Consider the following 20444-nt stretch of genomic DNA (forward strand, 5'->3'; position numbering starts at 1 on the left):
AAGTCAATCGGAGAAGGACAAACATATGGTCTCATTCATTTGGGGAATATAAATAATAGTGAAAGGGAATATAGGGGAAGGGAGAAGAAATGTGTGGGAAATATCAGAAAGGGAGACGGAACATAAAGACTCCTAACTAGGGATCCCTGGGTGGCGCAGCGGTTTGGCGCCTGCCTTTGGCCCAGGGCGCGATCCTGGAGACCCGGGATCGAATCCCACGTCGGGCTCCCGGTGCATGGAGCCTGCTTCTCCCTCTGCTTGTCCCTCTGCCTCTCTCTGTCTCTCTGTGTGACTATCATAAAAAAAAAAAGACTCCTAACTCTGGGAAACGAACTAGGGGTGGTGGAAAGGGCGGGGGGTGGGGGTGAATGGGTGATGGGCACTGAGGGGACTCTTGACGGGATGAGCACTGGGTGTTATTCTGTGTTGGTAAATTGAACAGCAATTTAAAAAAAAAAAGGAAATTTCTCTGGCCGTTTTTATCAAAATGTTAAAAATAGGTATCATGTGACCCAGAGATCCCAGCCCTAGATGGAAGGGAAATGAAAATCTGTACACGGGGCAGCCCGGGAGGCCCAGCGGTTTAGCACCGCCTTCAGCCCGGGCCTGATCCTGGAGACCCAAGTTCGAGTCCCACATCGGGCTCCCTGCTGCTTCTCCGTCTGCCTGTGTTTCTGCTTCTCTCTCTGTGTGCGTCTGATGAATAAATAAAATCTTTGCGAATAAAAAAAGAAAGTCTGTACGCAAATGTCCCTAACAGCATCATTCACAGCAGGGAGAAGATAGACGCCCCCAGATGCGCAGCAGCCCCTGAACGCCCCCTGAATGCGGTATGTTCATGCAGGGGAATATTATTTGGCCCTAAAAAGAAACAAAGCTCGATCTACGCTGCAACAGCATGAGCCTCGGAGGCACCGCGGCCCAGGGAAGGGACGCAGACAGCAGCTACACGCGCGGAATGCGTGGGTCTACGGGCATGACGTGCGCAGAACAGGGACATCCAGAGTCCGAAAGTAGCTTACGGGGGGGGGGGGTGCGGTGACTGCTGGGAGTCCGGGGATCCCCCCGGGGGGGGCGATGTCCTCGAATTTGGTGGCGCGATGGTGGCCCGAGCCTGTAGATATGTTGCAGGTCATCGAGCGTCTCGCTTTCAACAAGTGACTCGTGTGACAGGTGCTACTTGGAAGGCCCAGGGCAGGGCGGCCGCCCCCGTCCCCGCCGCGCCTGGCGGCACCACGCGAGCAGGCTCCGCGCCGCCCGGCCTCGCGCCTCCCAGGCCCCGGCGGCGGCCGCTCCGCAGCAGGTGGCCGGGCCGCGCCTCGGGCGCCGGGCGGGGCGGGGCGTGTGCGCGGCGGCGCCAGCGCGCGGGGCCGAGGGGGTGTGGCGGGGCGCGCGGGCCGGGGGCGCGGGGGGCGGGGCGGAGAGGCGCGGCCGCGGCCATTGTGCGGGGGGGCGGGGGCGGGGGCGGCGCGCCTCCGGGCCCCCCGCCCGCCCGCCGGCCTCCCCGGGCGCCCCCGCGCGGCGCGGTGGTACGGTCCGGGCTTAAAAGGCCCCGGCGGCCGCGGGCCTGCCCAGTGTGTGGGCGGCGGCGGGGGCGCGCGCGGGGCGCGGCGGCGGGGGCGCGCGCGCGGGGCCGCGGTGGGGCTCGGGGGCGCGTCCACGTGGCTGGCGGGCGGCCACCCGGAGCCGCGGCGGCGGAGGGACGGGCAGGTAGGTGGCCCCCGCGCCCCGCCGCCCGCGGGCGGCCAGGCGGCTCGGCGGCCCGGGGCTCGGCCTCGGGGGTCGGGCCCTGCCCGTGGGGCGCCGCGGGCGCCGGCCTCGCGGTTCCTTCGGCCCAGCGCCCCGAGGACGGCCGATCCGAGCCCGGCTCCCTGCCCCATGGGGACCCTTTGTGGCCGAGGAGCGGCCCCTGCAAGGACTGCGGCGGCGCCTGCGCCCACTCGGCACTCGGGGCCCGGCCGAGGGCGCCCCTGCGCGGGCAGGGCTGCGGGCCGCGGCACGGAGGGCGCTGCGGGCGGGCGCTGCAGCCGCCTCGGACTCGGGCCGCCCCCTCGGGCTGCCGCTTACAGGTGGACGTTGGGCCGGGGGTGCGCAGCCTGCCCCTGCCCCCCCTCCCGGCCTGCGTGCGCCTCCATCCCTGCGGGGCGTGCAGGAGGTTGGGGTGCGATGCGGCCCCCTTGCCTTGCGCCCCCTCCCTTCCCTGGCCGTGGCATCGGGGGTCCAGCATGCAGACCCGACAAAAGAGCCCCAGAGAGACGAGCAGCGTGAACCGGACTCTGCGGCCTCGAGCAGGGCCTGTTCCTTGTTCTAGCAAAGGCGTCTCCTGGCTCCTGTCTCCCGGGCCTTGTCCCTTCGCTGCCCTGCGCCCCGAGCGGGTACCTTGGGTGTCCCTGGGGGCTGGCGCGCCGACAGGGTAGCACGAGCCCTGCCCCACCGGCCGCCGCCGCCGGCTCCGCTGCCTTTGCTGCCTGGAGCCGCCGGGAGCTGGGTGTGGCCTGGGGGTGCCGACCTGGCCGAGCTGGGCACCCCGCACACTGGCCCCGGCCCCGCCCCCAAGGCCTCGCTACTTGGGGACCTCGCATGCTCCCCAGGGCGCCCCCCACAGCGCCCCTCCCGCGGCTGCCCCTGGATTTGAGGGAGAGGCGCTCGGCTGCCGGGGCCATCTGGCTGCTGCGCCTGAGCAGAGGCTGACTCTGTGTCTCGGCGCGTGGCTGTGGGGACAGGCACAGCTCGGCTTTGTGTGGCGGTGCGTAGGCCACACAGCAGGCCCCGGGACGGCCAGCTCACGGAGGCGCCGGGGCGGCGAGGGGACGTGCTGGCGCTGGGGCCGCCCCGGACCCGCGTGCCTCACACCTCGGGCCTGGGTCTCCCGGTGGCAGTGCCACTCTGCAGTGCTGCCCCCCCCAACACACACACTCGTGATGGTTCACTCTCTGCCTTTCCCCTTCCCCCCGACTTGGGCGTGGGGTGGCTCTGTGGCCCGGGGCGCGCCCACCGCGGCTCTGCTGTGTGGCCGGCCACCGCCGCCTCCGGGCTGTGCTGTTTGGGGTCTCGTTCTGGGCGGGCCTCCCGCCTGGCCCTCCCCAGCATCTGGCTCTGCTGCCCCCTTGGGTGTGGCCCGGCTGAGGGGAGGCCTCCTGGCTCCCTTCCAGCGGGGACCGGGGGACGATTGATGGCCCGCAAGCCTGCCTGTGCCCGCGGCTCGCTCCTGCGCCCTGCGGAGGCCCGTCCCGCCCGCCGCGGTCACCATCTGGGACTCTGGTCTGGGGGCGGACGAGTGGCCCCACCGCCCGCGGCCTGGGGCGCGCCCGCTGGGGGCCGCTGATTGGCACTTGCTTTCTGCCCGACAGGCCGGTGCCCGGCGCAGCTGCCGGCCATGCCTGCTGCCTGCCTCCTCCTGCTGGTGCTCCCTGCCGTGGCGGGGGCCGTGGGCAGCAGCAGGCCCTTCCCTGCCTTCTTGGTGACAGACACTACACTCACCCACCTGGCCGTGCACCGGGTCACCGGGGAGGTGTTCGTGGGTGCAGTGAACCGCGTCTTCAAGCTGGCCCCCAACCTGACCGAGCTGCGGGCCCACGTCACGGGGCCCGTGGAGGACAATGCCCGCTGCTACCCGCCCCCCAGCATGCGCGTGTGTGCCCACCGCCTGGCACCTGTGGACAACGTGAACAAGCTGCTGCTCATTGACTACGCGGCCCGCCGCCTGGTGGCCTGCGGCAGCATCTGGCAGGGCATCTGCCAGTTCCTGCGCCTCGATGACCTCTTCAAGCTGGGGGAGCCCCACCACCGCAAGGAACACTACCTGTCAGGGGCTCAGGAGCCGGACTCCATGGCCGGCGTCATTGTGGAGCAGGGCCAGGGCCCCAGCAAGCTGTTCGTGGGCACGGCCGTGGACGGCAAGTCGGAGTACTTCCCCACCCTCAGCTCCCGCAAGCTCATCAGCGACGAGGACAGCGCCGACATGTTCAGTCTGGTGGGTGAGCCCGCGCCCCCGCACTCCCGGCGCCGGCAGGCCCCCTGCCCCGCCGTTGGCGGCACGGCCAGGGTGTAGGATGGGGCCGCGCACCCTCTGTGGCCTTCCTGGCCCGGGCCCCCGCGACCGTCTGGGTGGGGGGGTCGCGCAGGGAGCCCCGGGCGGCGGGGCCGTGTTGTGGGAGCGGGGCTGGAGTGGGGCCGTGGGGGCCGCGAGGCCAGGCTTTGGGAGCCCATGCTCTCGTCACCCTGCTCCCCAGGTGTACCAGGACGAGTTTGTCTCCTCGCAGATCAAGATCCCCTCGGACACGCTGTCCTTGTACCCCGCCTTCGACATCTACTACATCTACGGCTTCGTGAGCGCCTCCTTCGTGTACTTCCTGACGCTGCAGCTGGACACGCAGCAGACACTGCTGGACACGGCGGGCGAGAAGTTCTTCACGTCCAAGATCGTGCGCATGTGCGCTGGGGACTCGGAGTTCTACTCTTACGTCGAGTTCCCCATCGGCTGCTCCTGGCGGGGCGTGGAATACCGCCTGGTGCAGAGTGCCCACCTGGCCAAGCCCGGCGTGCTGCTGGCCCAGGACCTGGGGGTGCCGCCCGACGAGGACGTCCTCTTCACCGTCTTCTCTCAGGGCCAGAAGAACCGGGCCAGCCCGCCGCGGCAGACCATCCTCTGCCTCTTTACCCTCAGCAACATCAACGCGCACATCCGGCGCCGCATCCAGTCCTGCTACCGCGGGGAAGGCACGCTGGCCCTGCCCTGGCTGCTGAACAAGGAGCTGCCCTGCATCAACACTGTGAGCGCGCCCTCGCCCCTGGCCGCGGCCCCCCGGCTGCTGTGCAGCCTCCCGCCCCCGCAGCTCCCGCCTCGCTGGTCCTTCCTTCCCCGCCTGCCTTCTCTCTGTTTGCGGCCTACCCCCGCCCCTCCTGTGCGCGGCCCGGCCCGGCCGCGGCTCCCGCTCCCGCTCCCAGGCAGCCCCGTCTTGCAGGCCTCGGAGCTGGGCCTGGGGCCGCCTGCCGCGCCCCCTCCCCTCCCCGCTCCTGCTCCTCAGCCCCTGCCTTCCCGCGAGGTCCCAGGGCGAGCAGTTGGTCTTGGCTGCCGGGAAGCCAGTTCCGCATCCCGCTTCCTTCCAGAATATGGGGTCTCGTGGCCTCGGTCCAGCTGGTGCCCCCAAGCTCTGACTCTCACTCTATCCCTCCTATTTCACCAGCCCATGCAGATAAATGGAAACTTTTGCGGGCTGGTGTTGAACCAGCCCCTGGGTGGCCTGCATGTGATCGAGGGGCTGCCCCTGCTGGCCGACAGCAGTGACGGCATGGCCAGCGTGGCTGCCTACACCTACCGCCAGCACTCCGTGGTCTTCATCGGCACTCGCAACGGCAGTCTGAAGAAGGTAGGCCGGGGCTCGGGCAGGATCGAGCACTGCGAGGCCCTGAAGGGGACACGGCCCACGGGGGAAGGCGGACTTCCAGGCCGGGCCCTGGAGACCCGGCCACGCTGCACGGGCGGCTCCTCAGCCGTCCGCACTCACCAGCACCAGTGCCCGCCGTGGCCTCAGTTGCCGGCTGTGTGACAGCCCAGACCCGTCTCAGGGTGTCCCTGTTAAGCGAGCAGGGCTCTGGCTGAGCCATCATTGCCGAGTCCTCAGTTGCATGAACGAGGAAGAAGTTTGGACGCCATCCGCGATGCGCTCTTGTCCCCTCGCGGACACCGGGGCCGCTTCCATTCCGGGGCAGAGGGTAGCAGGGAAGGGAGAGACGCACGGGAGCTCCAGTGTCCAGCTCTGAAGGGAAGGAGTCAGGACGGCCTCCACGTGCTCACCCGCTGGCTCACTGGGCAGCTATGGAGCTGCCCCCCTGAGGTCTGAGAACGGCGGGGGGCGGGGGCAGGTTTGTAAATGGAGCTGCTGGGTTCTTGGGGGCCTGGTCTGTTCCCCTCTCGGGCCCTCGCTGGGAGGCATCGTTCCCAAACCACACGCTGCTCCCCCTCTACAGTGTGCCTCTCCGTGCTTTCAGCAAGCTCGCAGGGCCGGGCAGCCCTCACCACTCTCTTGTTCCAGGACGGTGTCATCCCCCTAAAAAGCCCTCCTCCTGGAGCACTCATCCCTCTCCCCTCAGCGCAGGCGACATTAATCTCCCCGTCTCTCTTTCTCGGGGGCCTCTTTGAGTAGCTGAGTCACCTTCAACAGTCTCCAGGGTGGCCTTCGGACCCTCCTTTCCCTGCCTGTGGGGGCCTGGGGTAGTGGGCAGGTCGGGTGTCGGGCCCCGCCGGGCCCAGCTTCAGTTTGGTCGAGCCTGGGAAGGCCCCGGCTTGATAAGAGGACTTCCTGAGTGCGTGCAGTGGCACTCTGGCCTCAGGCTGGCGTCTCTTGCGGCCCAGGTCCGGGTTGATGGCTCCCAGTATGCCCACCTCTACGAGACGGTGCCTGTGGTGGATGGCAGCCCCATTCTCCGAGACCTGCTCTTTAGCCCTGACCACCGGCACATCTACCTCCTGAGTGAGAAGCAGGTGGGCCCGTGGCGGGCGGCGGCGGGCGGCAGGGTGGGGGCAGGGTGGGTACTGATGCACCTGTCCCCAGGTGAGCCAGCTCCCGGTGGAGACCTGCGAGCAGTACGCGAGCTGCGCAGCCTGCCTCGGCTCGGGGGACCCCCACTGCGGCTGGTGTGTGCTGCAGCACAGGTGAGGGTGGCGGCGGGGGACCGGTGGGAGGCGGGCTTTGGAGCGGCCCTGCTCTGGGGAGGAGCCAGCGAGGCCGGCTGTTGCTTGGGGGGGGCACTGCCTGCCCCCGCCCACGTGCCCGTTCCTCCCAGTCGTGCCCTTGTGGCCTCGTCCGCCTTCCCCTTCTGCTTCATCCGACTAATGAGCAGAACCCGCGTCCCCAGTGACGGCCCTTGCACTCCAGGGGATGAGGCCAAAGCGCGCCGTTGCCTGGCACTACGGGCTGGGCCGGGTGTCCCCTCTTCCCTCCAGAGCGCCAGCGCGCCCCTGGCCAGGGCCCTCCGGGGCAGCTGCCTAGCCGGCTCTGGCCCGATCCCACACAGGTGCTGCCGCCAAGGGGCTTGTCCGGGCGCCTCCGCCCCCCACGGCTTTGCCGAGGAGCTGAGCAAGTGTGTCCAGGTGCGGGTCCGGCCCAACAACGTTTCGGTGACATCCCCCGGGGTGCAGGTGAGTGGCGTGGTGGGCGGGCTGCGGCGGGGCGCACGGGGGCGCCTCCTGCCCTGACTCGTGTGCCTCCCCCAGCTGACGCTGGCCATGCGCAACGTGCCAGACCTCAGCGCCGGTGTGAGCTGTGCCTTTGAGGAGGCGACGCCGAGCGAGGCCGTCCTGCTGCCCTCCGGGGAGCTGCAGTGCCCCTCGCCGTCCCCGCAGGAGCTCCGGGCGCTCACCCGGGGGCACGGTCAGTGGGCTGGGGCTCTCCGGGCTGGGGGCGCCTCCGGTCCCCGGCTTGCTCACCGCCGCCCCTGGGCTCGCCGCAGGGGCCACGCGCACCGTGCGGCTGCGGCTGCTCTCCAGGGAGACTGGCGTGAAGTTCGCCGGCGTGGACTTCGTCCTCTACAACTGCAGCGCGCTCCAGTCGTGAGTCGTGGCCTTTCCCCGCCCTGTCCCCACGTCGCTCTGTCCCCGTCCCTTGCTGCGTCCTCGTGCGGGCCTCCGTAGGAGAGAGACTTCTCTGTGACTCGTGAAGCCTCTCCCCCGCAGGTGCATGTCCTGCGTTGGCAGCCCTTACCCCTGCCACTGGTGTAAGTACCGCCACGTGTGTACCAGCCACCCCCTCGAGTGCTCCTTCCAGGAGGGCAGGGTCCACAGCCCTGAGGTGAGGCGGGTGCCGGGCGCGAGGGGGCTGGGCTCCGCGGGGGCTGCCCGCTGGCTTTTCTGCCTTTCGTCTCACTGGTTCCTTGGAGCCCCTTGAACCCGGGGCCGGCCCCGCTGGGTCCAGACGGCGGCGGCAGGCATGCGGCTGACGGGCGCGTTCTCCCCTCAGGGCTGCCCTGAGATCCTGCCCAGCGGGGACCTCCTGATCCCGGTGGGCGTCATGCAGCCCCTCACCCTGCGGGCCAAGAACCTGCCGCAGCCCCAGTCGGGCCAGAAGAACTACGAGTGCGTGGTCCGGGTGCAGGGGCGCCAGCAGCGGGTGCCCGCCGTGCGCTTCAACAGCAGCAGCGTGCAATGCCAGAACGCCTCGGTGCGGCCCGGGCCGGGCTGGGGGCGCTGGGGCGGGCGGGGGCTCCGGGGCGCCCCGCTCTCCCGCCGGGCGTCGGCGCGCCTTCTCGGGGTCACGCGGTCCCTCTCTCCCAGTACTCCTATGAGGGCGACGAGTACGGTGACACCGAGCTGGACTTCTCTGTGGTCTGGGACGGGGACTTCCCCATCGACAAGCCTGCCACCTTCCGAGGTAAGGGGCGGGATGGTCCTGGGCCGCAGTTGGCATGAGCTGGCGCCGGGAAGGTGGGAGGGGAGACCCTTCGTCGGGGTCCCAGCGCCCCCGGCTGCCTGCAGCTGCCCCCCCACCAGCAGCGCCCTCTGCCCGCAGCTCTCCTGTATAAGTGCTGGGCGCAGCGGCCCAGCTGCGGCCTCTGCCTCAAGGCCGACCCTCGCTTCAACTGCGGCTGGTGCGTCTCGGAGCACAGGTGCCAGCTGCGGGCCCACTGCCCGGCGCCCAAGACCAACTGGATGCACCCGAGCCAGAAGGGCACCCGCTGCAGCCACCCCCGCATCGCCCAGGTCGGCCGCCCTCGCCCCCGGTCTGTCTGCCGGGCGCCCGCGACTCTGGCCTCACCCTCTCGCCTCTCCTGCTCTGCAGATCCACCCGCTCATGGGCCCCAAGGAGGGAGGCACGCGGGTCACCATCGTGGGCGAGAACCTGGGCCTCAGCTACCGCGAGGTGGGCCTGCGGGTGGCAGGCGTGCGCTGCAACTCCATCCCCTCTGAGTACGTCAGCGCCGAGAGGTGAGTGCGGCCGTGCGGGTGCCTGGGCCCCGGGCCGCCCGCGCCCGCCCTCACCGTCTCCGATCGACCCCTAGGATCGTGTGTGAGATGGAGGAGTCGCTGGTGCCCAGCCCGCCGCCAGGGCCTGCGGAGCTCTGTGTGGGCGACTGTTCCGCTGACTTCCGGACGCAGTCCGAGCAGCTCTACAGCTTTGTGGTGCGTGGGCTGCCTGCCCTTTCCGCTGCCCCCCCTTCTGACCCCCCACCCCCATCGGGCTGCCTCCTCCCTCCCCTCAGGGCTGCTTCTCCCACAGACCCCAGCATTTGACCGCGTGAGTCCCAGTCGGGGCCCGGCGTCCGGGGGCACACGGCTCACCATCTCCGGGAGCTCTCTGGATGCCGGCAGCAGGGTCACGGTGACTGTGAGAGATGGCGAGTGCCAGTTTGTGAGGTGGGCAGGGCCCCGTCAGCCCCGGCCTGGGCATTGGGCAGGAGGCCCCGAGGATGGGACGGGTCGTGGGCCCGGGCCGCCTGCCCTGAACGCCCCCCTTGCCCACATAGGAGAGACGCGGAGGCAATCGTGTGTATCTCGCCCGGGTCCACCCTGGGCCCCAGCCAGGCCCCCATCACCCTGGCCATCGACCGCGCCAACATCTCCAGCCCCGGAGTCCTCTACACCTACACCCAGGACCCCACTGTCACTCGCCTTGAGCCTACCTGGAGCATAATCAAGTAAGACCCTAGGAGAGACGGGGAGCCTGGTCAGCATCGGTGGGGGTCAGGGACTGTGGCCCTGATCTCCTGTCCTGGGGCCTTGCCTGGTGACCAGGGCCTTGGGCGCTGAGTTACACATCCGGTGAGCCCGAGCCCTCATCGCCAGAGGGGACAGAGTCCTCCCAACAACACAGCCCCTGGCGTTCACCTCGCACCCTACGTGGAGGGGCCTTGGGCTCCCCAGCAGCCTTGATAACCTTCCAGAGCCAGCTTGGGGGCAGTTGCGGGGGACAGGGGGACATAGTTGGGGAGGGGGCCTCAGGCTCCCCTCCCCAACTGTCCCCAGTGGAAGCACTGCCATCACCGTGAGCGGGACCCACCTGCTGACAGTCCAGGAGCCCCGGGTCCGGGCCAAGTACCGGGGCATCGAGACCACCAACGTGAGTACCAGTGGCCCACACCCTACCCTGCCCACCCCCCGCCCTGCCCCTGCCCCCTGTGCCCTCACGTGCCAGGCTGCTCGCCTTCGTTCCCGCAGACGTGCCAGGTGATCAACGACACTGCCATGCTCTGTAAGGCCCCCGGCATCTTCCTGGGGCGGCCCCAGCCCCAGGCCCAGGGTGAACACCCGGACGAGTTTGGCTTCCTGCTGGATCACGTGCAGACGGCCCGCTCCCTGAACCGGTCCTCCTTTACCTACTACCCTGACCCCAGCTTTGAGCCACTCGGGCCCTCTGGTGTCCTGGACGTCAAGCCTGGCTCCCACGTAGTGTTGAAGGTACGAGTGGGGCACAGAGACCGGGAGAGGCAGGGGGGTGGGCGCCCCCGGCTGACCGTGTCCCCCACCCGCAGGGCAAGAATCTGATCCCTGCGGCAGCTGGCAGTTCCCGCCTCAACTACACGGTGCTGATCGGGGGCCAGCCCTGCGCGCTCACCGTCTCCGACACGCAGCTCCTGTGCGACTCACCGAGCCAGACCGGTCGGCAGCCTGTCATGGTGGGTGGGGTGGGGAGGCCGCGGGGAGGGCACGGGGGCCGGGGAGGCCGGCAGGGGCACGCGGGGGGTGGCCCGGGGCCCTGGGGAGGCCGGCAGGGGCGCGTGGGGAGGGCCTGGGGCCCGGGGAGGCCTGCAGGGGCGTGCGGGGGGTGGCCCAGGGCCCCGGGGAGGCCGGCAGGGGCGCGGCGGGGAGGGCCCGGGTCCCGGGGAGGCGGGCTCATGGCGAGCGCGGCGTGCAGGTGCTGGTAGGCGGCCTGGAGTTCTGGCTGGGAACCCTGCACATCACGGCGGACCGGGCGCTGACCCTGCCGGCCACGGTGGGCCTGGTGGCGGGCGGCGGGCTCCTGCTGCTGGCCATCGCCGCCGTGCTGGTGGCCTATAAGCGGAAGACGCAGGATGCCGACCGCACGCTCAAGCGGCTTCAGCTCCAGATGGACAACCTGGAGTCCCGCGTGGCTCTGGAATGCAAGGAAGGTGCCTGGCACAGGGGAGGGTGCAGGGCGGGGGGCCCGGGGCCCCGTCCTGCTCTGCTCACTCTCCCTCCTTGCCCCTCCTTGCCCCTCCACAGCCTTTGCTGAGCTGCAGACGGATATCCACGAGCTGACAAGCCACATGGACGGGGTGCAGATCCCTTTCCTGGACTACCGGACGTACGCCGTGCGCGTGCTCTTCCCGGGCATCGAGGCCCATCCGGTGCTCAAGGAGCTGGATGTGAGTCCCTGCCCTGCCCGCCCCCGCCCCGTCCCCCGTCCCCCGGGGCCGGCCCGCTGTCTGAGACCCGCCGTCCCTCCCAGACGCCCCCCAACGTCGAGAAGGCCCTGCGCCTCTTTGGGCAACTGCTGCACAGCCGCGCCTTCGTGCTCACCTTCATCCACACGCTGGAGGCCCAGAGCAGCTTCTCCATGCGGGACCGCGGCACCGTGGCCTCGCTCACCATGGTGGTCCTGCAGAGTCGCCTCGATTACGCCACCGGGCTGCTCAAGCAGCTGCTGGCCGACCTCATAGAGAAAAACCTGCAGAGCAAGAACCACCCGAAGTTGCTGCTGCGCAGGTACCGCGAGGCCCGGCCCCGCCCCCCGCCGCCCCCACCCCTGCCAGAGCACATCCCGCCTGGGCCCCTGCTCTGCCCGCGGGCCCAGCGCCCTTTCTGCCCTAGGACCGAGTCGGTGGCCGAGAAGATGCTTACCAACTGGTTCACGTTCCTGCTGCACAAGTTTCTGAAGGTACGTTGGGGGCGGCGGGTAGAGGGTCAGAGGGGGTGGGGGGAAGCCGCAAGCTGTGTGCCCGACCTCGACCCCCACCCCGACCCCCACCCACGCCACAGGAGTGCGCCGGGGAGCCGCTTTTCCTGCTCTACTGCGCCATCAAGCAGCAGATGGAGAAGGGCCCCATCGACGCCATCACGGGCGAGGCCCGCTACTCCCTGAGCGAGGATAAGCTCATTCGGCAGCAGATCGACTATAAGACGCTGGTGAGTGGGGGGCCAGGCGGGCAGGGCTCCAGGCACGGGGGGGGGGAAGTTCCGCCCGGGCCCCAGCCTGTGCTCCCCTCCCGCTCAGACCCTGCACTGCGTGTTCCCGGAGGGCGAGAGCAGCGCGCAGGTCCCAGTGAAGGTGCTCAACTGTGACAGCATCACCCAAGCCAAAGATAAGCTGCTGGACGCTGTGTACAAGGGCCTCCCGTACTCCCAGCGCCCCAAAGCCGAGGACATGGACCTAGGTGACCTGCCCTTGCCTCCTGGTCCCCACCCTGCAGCCATATGACATTGTCGGGCCTTCACACCCCCACTCCGGTCTGTCCTGTGAGGGGAGCGGGTCCAGGGACCGGGGACCCTGAGCTGCACCTCAAGGGCTGTCTGTGGCCTGCAGAGTGGCGTCAGGGTCGCATGGCCCGCATCATCCTGCAGGACGAAGATGTCACCACCAAGATCGAGTGTGACTGGAAGAGGGTCAACTCGTTGGCCCACTACCAGGTGAGGGGCTGGGGGCCTTCCTCCACCTGGGAGCCATGGCCCTGCCCTGAGGACACAGGAGCTGGGGCCCCGCTCCTCCCTCATCTTGCCCCTGCATTCACGGTCCCTCCTCGGGGACCCTCGGGTGCCTCCCCACATGTGCACCCCTGGGCGTTTGGCTCAGGCCCCTAGGCCTCTTAGCCTCCCGCACTGCTTCCCTCTGTCTCTGGGGCTTGCAGGTGACAGACGGCTCCTTGGTGGCGCTGGTGCCCAAACAGGTGTCCGCCTATAACATGGCCAACTCCTTCACCTTTACACGCTCGCTCAGCCGCTACGGTACGTGCCTCTGGTGTGCTGCCTTTGCCAGGCCCGTGCCCTTTGAGGCCGCGTCACCCGTCATGGGGAGCCCCCTCTCCGAACGGTGGGCTGGCGCCTGGGGGTGCTCGCAGAGCGTAGAGGCGGGGAGGGAGGGCCAGTGAGAACGGGCAGGTTCCCCTCGGCCTGCTGGGCTCCTGGAGCAGAGTGGGGCAAGAGCTGAGGTCGTGGCCGCGGGGACCCCACTGGCCTGAGCGGCGCGCTGTTCCCCGCCCCAGAGAGCTTGCTGCGCACGGCCAGCAGCCCCGACAGCCTCCGTTCTCGGGCACCCATGATCACGCCCGACCAGGAAACGGGCACCAAGCTGTGGCACCTGGTGAAGAACCACGACCACGCCGACCACCGCGAGGGGGACCGTGGCAGCAAGATGGTCTCGGAGATCTACCTGACACGGCTGCTGGCCACCAAGGTGTGGGCCCACCCCGGGCCGCCCTGGCCTCGGCCCCGCGGGTGGCCCGGCCCGGGGGGAGGCCACGGTCCGTCAGACCAGCGGGAGGCTCTGAGGGCCTCGGGAACTCCCAGCCGGGCTCGAGGTGGTCCCTGCAGGGGAGCCCTGCGTCCCCCGTGTGCTGCGGGGACTGCCCGCCGGGCGCCCTCACGGCCTGCGCTCTTGCTGAGCCCCCGCAGGGCACGCTGCAGAAGTTTGTGGATGACCTCTTTGAGACGGTGTTCAGCACGGCGCACCGCGGCTCGGCCCTGCCCCTGGCCATCAAGTACATGTTCGACTTCCTGGACGAGCAGGCCGACCAGCGGCAGATCAGTGACCCCGACGTGCGCCACACCTGGAAGAGCAACTGGTACTGCCCGGTGCTGGGCCGCTGCTGGGGAACGGGTGGCTGGAGGAGACCAGTGCTTTGGCGGCACTCGGGGACCGCGGGGGTAGGGCGGCTGACGGGGGCTGGAGTGGGCGTCCGGGTGGGAGGGGACGTGCGTCAGTGTTGGCACAGGCGGCGAGGAGTGAGCGTGACGCCAGACGTGGGCTCTGTGGGGCACGTGGGACGCTGGTAGCGGGGCCAGCACGGGGCAGAGGTGCTGTGGCGGCTGTGGCGGAGGGGGAGTGCAGCGACGCAGAAGGCTGGAGGTCCGGCGGACGCTGAAACACAAGCCCGCTGACGTCAGTGTGTCACCCTGGCTGCCCATGGGCAAGACGTGCCCGGGCCAGCCAGGAAGCCGAGAAGGGAGCGGTGACGGGAGGGCGCGTCGGGGGCTTCTTCCTCTGTGCAGCCTGCCCCTGCGCTTCTGGGTGAACGTGATCAAGAACCCGCAGTTCGTGTTCGACATCCACAAGAGCAGCATCACGGACGCCTGCCTGTCTGTGGTGGCCCAGACGTTCATGGACTCCTGCTCCACGTCGGAGCACCGCCTGGGCAAGGACTCGCCATCCAACAAGCTGCTCTACGCCAAGGACATCCCCAACTACAAGAGCTGGGTGGAGAGGTGCGCCCTGCCCTGCGGCCCCGGCCGGGTGGGGGAGCGGGGCCAGGCCGTCCGGGGAACCCGCTCCGCACCCCCTCCCCCGGGCTGGGTCCGTTGAGGAGACCGGTCCAGGACTGGCCTGGCAGCCAGGGCAGGGGCCTGGGCGCACCTGCCTCTGTGACGCCTCAGGGTTCCGGCAGGTACTACCGGGACATCGCGAAGATGGCATCCATCAGCGACCAGGACATGGACGCCTACCTGGTGGAGCAGTCCCGTCTCCACGCCAGTGACTTCAACATCCTAAGCGCGCTCAGCGAACTCTACTTCTACGTCACCAAGTACCGCCAGGAGGTGCGTGCCGGGCCCTGAGGCGACACAGTTGGTGGCAAAGGCGGGGCCTTTGGTGGGCTCAGCGCGGGTGAAGGGCGCTGCAGGGTGCTGGAGGGGACGGGGGCGGGGGGACACGCAGCCCACCTCTTAGATTGCTCCCGACGCCTCGCCCAACCGGCCCCCGGCTTTCCAGGGATGCTGGGGTTTGAGGGGCCTAGGCGACAAGCCGCTGGGCAGGGAATGGAGCTGTGGTTGGTGGAAGTGCAGGTGCAGGGGTCGGATGGGCTGACGGGTGCGCTGGGGGGGGCCGGGGGGGAGGCCGCAGGGTTGGCGGGCCGAGCCCTAGAGGGCCCCCGGGCGTGTGGCCCACACGTGTGCACTGGAGGATGAGGACCTGCGAGCCCGGCCCGGCCCTGGCAGCCCCGAGCCCCCGCAGCTCCCCTCGGGCTGAGAGCAGGGGCAGAGGGAGAAAGCCCCACGCAGCCGGCGCCGGAGCCCTGGGACACTCCGGAGGGGGCGGCGGAGCGGGCAGGGGCGGGGGGGAACCCCGAGAGGGCGGGGGGGCTCCCTGGCACAGGAATGAGCCCCCGTCGCCCCCGGAGGGAGGCGGTCAGGAAGCCGGGGCGCGGGGCGGCGCCGGGGCCACTGATGGTCGAGCGCCAGGAGGCCCCGAGCAGGGGCTGCGCCCGGCACAGGACAGGTCGGGGTGCGGGCCGGAGGGCCGTGGGGGGAGGACACGCGGGGCGCGGGGGGAAGGCCCGGGGCCCTCGCCAGCCCGGCTCGCGGCCCCCCCGCAGGTCCTGGCGGCGCTGGACCGGGACGCCGCCTGTCGGAAGCAGAAGCTGCGCCAGAAGCTCGAGCAGATCATCGGGCTGGCGTCGGGCAACGGCTGACGGGGCGGCCCCGGCGACGGAGGGGGCGGCCGGCCCGGCCCGCGGTCCTGGGCGGCCCTGGAGCGGGGCGGCGCCGGCCAACAGCCCCCGGGGACGCGCGGGCCCCTTCCTGAGTGCCTTCCTTCGGGCCCTGCGTGGGGCAGGGGGACGGGACCCAGCCCGGAGCCCCGCGGCAGCAATACCCCCCGCCCCCCGTGTCTGCCCGCCCCCCGCTATTTATACCCCAGCCACCTATTTATTTAATTTATGTCTCTCCGGCCATCTGCGGGCAGCACCGCGGCCTCCCCTGCGTCGGTGGCAGCCTCCCGGCTCCTCCCGAGTGCTCCCCGCTCCCCCTCCTCCTCCTCCTCCTCCTCCTCTGGGCCCAACGGGTGGGGGCCTGGCCGGGGGAGCAGCCCTTGGGGTAGGGGTGCAGGGCAGGGGCAGGGTGAGCCCGGGGCCCCCCCGCAGCCTGGCCGCAGGGTCCCCTCCGCGCCCTGGGGGGGCACCGCGTTCTGAGCACCTGCGGCCCCGGGGGGCTGGCGGGGGGGCCTGAGCGTGTCTGGGGGCCCAGGTGCGCCCTCCCCTCCCCGGCCCCCCTGCCTACACCCTCAGCCGCCCTGTTGGGGGGGGCCAAGGCCAAGAGGGGCCGTGCCTTAGGCCTTGGCTCTCCCTCAGAGGAGGAGTCGGGCCGCGCGTCCTGGGCCGCAAACCGGTCCCCTCCTCGTCTCTGGCATGAACTTTGCGTTGTTGCTGTTCGCGGATTGTTCTCCGAATTAAACGTCGGGAACGTGGAGTCGGGGTGTGGCCTCATGCTGGGGGCAGGTTGGGGGAGGTGTCTTGGGGGCAGGTGGGGGGTGTCCTGGGGGCAGGTGCAGGGGTTGGGGGGCGTCGGCCTCTGCATAAACAGGAGGCAGGGTCAGGGGGTGCAGGGTCCGGGATCCAGGTAGGGCGGCCGTGGCCACCCGTGGTCAGCAAAGCCCCGGGGGCTCCCCCTGTCAGCCTCCCCCACCCCGTCAGCACCCACACCCACCGGCACGGTCCCCCTGGGCCTAGCGCCCCTCGGCTGGGGTGCGGGGTCATGTCCCCGCTGCTGCCTCGCCTGCCCTCATCCACCCTCTTCTCCGTGCAGCGGATCTGGGGACCTGAGAGGACATCGGGGAGACCTCGTTGGGCTCCATGCCCGGCTCCCCACTGTCCTTGGGGCACCCACACTCCTCCCCGGGGGCGGCTGGGCGGCGTCTCCGTTGGGCCGCACCTGCCTGCTTCCCGCCCGCATGTCTGCTAACGTCATGGGGGGCGGTGAGCCAGGTGGACCGGGGCACAGAGTTCCTGCAGGAAAGAGCCCTGAGGGGGCCTGGGCCTGGCCTGTGGCAGACGAGGGAGGAGGCCAGTGTGGCCGGGTCACAGGGACCAGGTGGGAGGACGAGGAGGCGGCCAGAGAAGATGTGGGGGGCGAGGGAGGGTCACATTCAACCGCGTAGGCCACCGGAAGGGCCATGTGCTGCTCTCGGAGGGACAGGGGAGCCCAGGGAGGGTTTGGAGTGTGGAGGTCAGGGGCCTGACCAGTGTCGCGTCCCCAGCAGCTTCTGCAGCCCCGCGGGGGACCCAGGCAACGGGCTGTGGTGGTGGCGGTTCCAAAACTGTGCATTTGCCAAAACTACTAGACTTGGACACCTAAAAGGGGGGAGGTTTACAGGATGGAAATTGAACCTCACTGAGCCGGACTCGGACTTCAAACACAAACGAGAGAGGTGAAGAGAAAGCTGCTTGACCCAGAGTAAGGATTGAAGCCCAGACCAAGGGCAGTGGTTGGATGGCTGCTCTGCAGGCAGGTGGCCTGGGGGGGGGGGGGACGTGGGAAGAGACCGCGGAGGCTAAGGAAGATGGTTTTAGAACATTCGCATTGTGAGATCACAGAAACTAAGCCAATGAATGACTAATCGAAGCAATTTTTATCCTTGGGGGGAAAGAAACCCCAAGTGAATAGAAGAGAACCATTTTGGGAGAAGGAAGAGGGGAGGCGAAGTGGGCGGTGGGATAAAAGTGAAATTCTCATCTCTCAAAAAAGTCATAAAAATGATTTTTCAGGGGTGCCTGGGGGGCTCATTCTGTTGAACATCTGACTCTTGGTTTCGGCTCAGGCTGTGATGTCAGGGTCCTGGAATCGAGGCCCACCCACATCAGGCTCTGTGCTGAGTGCAGAGTCTGTTGGAGGGTCTCTCTCTCCCCTTGCCCCTACACTTTGTTCTCTCTTCCTCTAAAATTAATAAAATCTTTAAAAAAGTGATTCTTAAAAAGAAAGCAAGGGAACAAAAGAAACTCTTGCTGAAGCCAGTTCAACTGTTGCCTGCTGTCAGGGGACGGTCTTCATTGTCATTACCATCACGACACCCCCCCCCCCCCAGCGCCTCTGCCTCTCCAGCCTGCAACAGGAGCAGTCTCCTTGGTCTTCAATGACAGACTCTCTGTTCTGTTATATGACGGAACAGGGAACGGATTGACCCTGCCACTTCCTCGAAAGAACCCCCCAAACCAGACACGATAGATGATGCCTGTGAAGAAACTAGGTGTCATGCACAAAGGACAATGGAAGGACTCAGCCCTGCAATTGCCCCAGCTCAGTGTCTGGAGAGGGAGTTTCCCGGTGGAGCCCAGCGGACACCCCCAGTTTAGGAGATGGAACTGAAACTCCGAGGGCCCAGAGTTGGCAGGGCGGAGGGCCCGGGGAGCGGTGCAGGGAGAGAAGCCTTGAGTGAGCAGCCGGCCTCAGCACAAGTGCGTGAGGAATCTACCCAGGGTGGGGGTGAGGACCATCTAGACGAATGAAAGGGAACTTTGTCCAGTGCTCAAGCAGGACAGCGACCAGTATCTGGCCCCACCACCTAGAGGGCAAACCTCACAATTTGGGAGGCATCAGGCAGGCCACCTACAAGGGTGTTGCCTCAGCAAGGTGTGGGGGAGAAAGGCTTCCCACATTGAGCCGTTCTGGCCCCATCCTATGCAAGAAATCTTCAAGGACTCAAAAGGATCAAACCGTTCCAGGTAATTTAACAACATCGCAGAATAAAGCTCACAAACCTATCTAGGAAGACAAAGGTATCCGACCGCCAAAGAAAATCCTGTCTGGCATCCAACCTAAAATTACCAGGCATGCAGACAACCAGGGAAATCCAACCTACAAGCAGGAGACAAATTCTTCACTAAGAGGCACCCAGACTGGAGGGCACGTGGGTGGCTCACTGGTTGGGCATCTGCCTTCGGCTCAGGGTGTGACCCTGGGGTCCCGGGATCGAGTCCCACGTCGGGCTCCCTGCATGGAGCCTGCTTCTCCCTCTGCCCGGGTCTCTGCCTCTCCGTGTGTCTCTCATGAATAAATAATCTTTAAAAAATAAAAAAAGGTACACATATTGGAAAGGAAGAAGTAAAATTGCCTTTATTATGAGGAAACATGGTCACCTACGGAGAAAATCCCACAACATCCACCGAAGAGCTGCCAGGCATCCTGGGCTTGGTAAGTCTGCAGGACACAGTATTTTAGAGGGAGCACATTCCTTCCACCAAAGCTCCAACAGTTGTCACAGCAGGCTTCTTCACTCAGCTAAGCCCAGTCAGCCACAAAACTCTGACTTCACTGTTTCTGAGTTGTTTGCTCTTTTCATGCAGACTATGTATTTTAGATAATTTTAAAAGTATTTTACGTATTTGACAGAACACGCACATAAGCAGGGAGAAGGGGCAGAGGGAGAGGGAGAAGTGGACTCCCCTCTGAGCAGGGAGCCTGAGACATGGGGCTTGACCCCAGGACCAAGATCATGATCCGAGCTGAAGGCAGATGCTTAACCGACTGAGCTACCCAGGTGCCCCTATTTATTTTTAAAGATTTTTATTTATTTGAGGGAGAGGGAGGAGTCCGATGCCAGATCCATCACAGGACCTGGAGATCATGACCTGAGCCAAAGGCAAACAGTTAACCCACTGAGCCATCTAGGTGCCCCTCGTGCAAACTAATTTTAAAAAAAAAATTGGCCAAAGGGCTAGTGGTGACAGGTGTAGGAAAACCAGCATTCTGGCGAAGGTACATTTTCTGGAGAGTAACTTTGCTCTCTTTTTTAAAAGATTTTATTTTTTATTTATTTTAGAGAGAGTGGGAGAGTGCAGGAGGAGACGAGGGAGGGGGCCAAGCACACTCCATGCAGAGCATGTAGCCTGGTGCGGGGGCTGGATCCCAGGACTCTGAGATCATGACCTGAACCAAAATCAAGAGTTCAACACAACTGACTAAGCCACTGAGGTGCTGCTAATTTTGCACTCGAGTGAAAGTTTTAAAAAATAGTGGGGTGCCTGGTTGGCTCAGTCAGCTAAGCATGACTCTTGATTTGGCAGCGTTGTGGGGCGGAGGCCAAGCTGCACTCCATACTTAGCAGGGAGTCGGTTTGACATTCTATCTCAACATCTGCACCCCCCACACGAGCTCTCTGTCAAATAAATAAATCTTTTTATCTTTTTAAAGATCTTATTTATTCATGAGAGACACAGAGAAAGGCAGAGACACAGGCATAGGGAGGAGCAGGCCCCATGCAGGGAGCCTACTGGGACAGATCCTGGGTCTTCAGGGTCATGACCTCAGCTGAAGGCAGACGCCCAACCAGTGAGCCACCCAGGCGTCCCTGAAATAAATAAATCTTAAAAAAAAAATAGCAAATATTTAAGCAAGTAATTCTATTCCTATTAACCTATCTTAAGGAAGCGTCATTCATGCCAAGACTCACACGCAAGAGCTGCACTGAGTCCTTACTCTAATCTGGCAAGAAGTCGAAGAGAACGTAAACGTTCAGTCATGATAGTGCATGTTTCACGCACCTGTTCGAGAAGGTTTTCAAAGAGTT

The 20444-nt window shown here is 66.7% G+C and overlaps 1 protein-coding gene across 2 annotated transcripts; it reads left to right on the forward strand.

The window, feature by feature from the left end:
• Positions 1-1592: 1592 nt before the first annotated feature.
• On the forward strand, positions 1593-16351 carry PLXNA3 (plexin A3). Of its 2 annotated transcripts, none has more exons than XM_041742041.1 (33): positions 1593-1710; positions 3351-3973; positions 4233-4772; positions 5187-5369; positions 6356-6484; positions 6555-6655; positions 7018-7141; positions 7217-7373; positions 7453-7552; positions 7676-7790; positions 7959-8159; positions 8273-8369; positions 8508-8698; positions 8778-8923; positions 8998-9118; positions 9216-9352; positions 9463-9633; positions 9962-10055; positions 10154-10393; positions 10468-10611; positions 10851-11085; positions 11180-11322; positions 11406-11662; positions 11768-11834; positions 11936-12082; positions 12171-12330; positions 12480-12583; positions 12802-12898; positions 13156-13346; positions 13565-13734; positions 14162-14374; positions 14554-14704; positions 15481-16351. In XM_041742041.1, the coding sequence occupies exons 2-33, from the start codon at positions 3377-3379 to the stop codon at positions 15574-15576; spliced, it is 5619 nt and encodes a 1872-aa protein (XP_041597975.1). In that variant the 5' UTR covers positions 1593-1710; positions 3351-3376; the 3' UTR covers positions 15577-16351. The 2 variants fall into 2 exon arrangements, with proteins under 2 accessions (XP_041597975.1, XP_041597976.1); XM_041742042.1 differs by having other exon boundaries at positions 6564-6655.
• Positions 16352-20444: the final 4093 nt, after the last annotated feature.

This window comes from Vulpes lagopus, chromosome X (assembly GCF_018345385.1).
Source record: "Vulpes lagopus strain Blue_001 chromosome X, ASM1834538v1, whole genome shotgun sequence".
Classification (NCBI taxonomy): Eukaryota; Metazoa; Chordata; class Mammalia; order Carnivora; family Canidae; genus Vulpes; species Vulpes lagopus.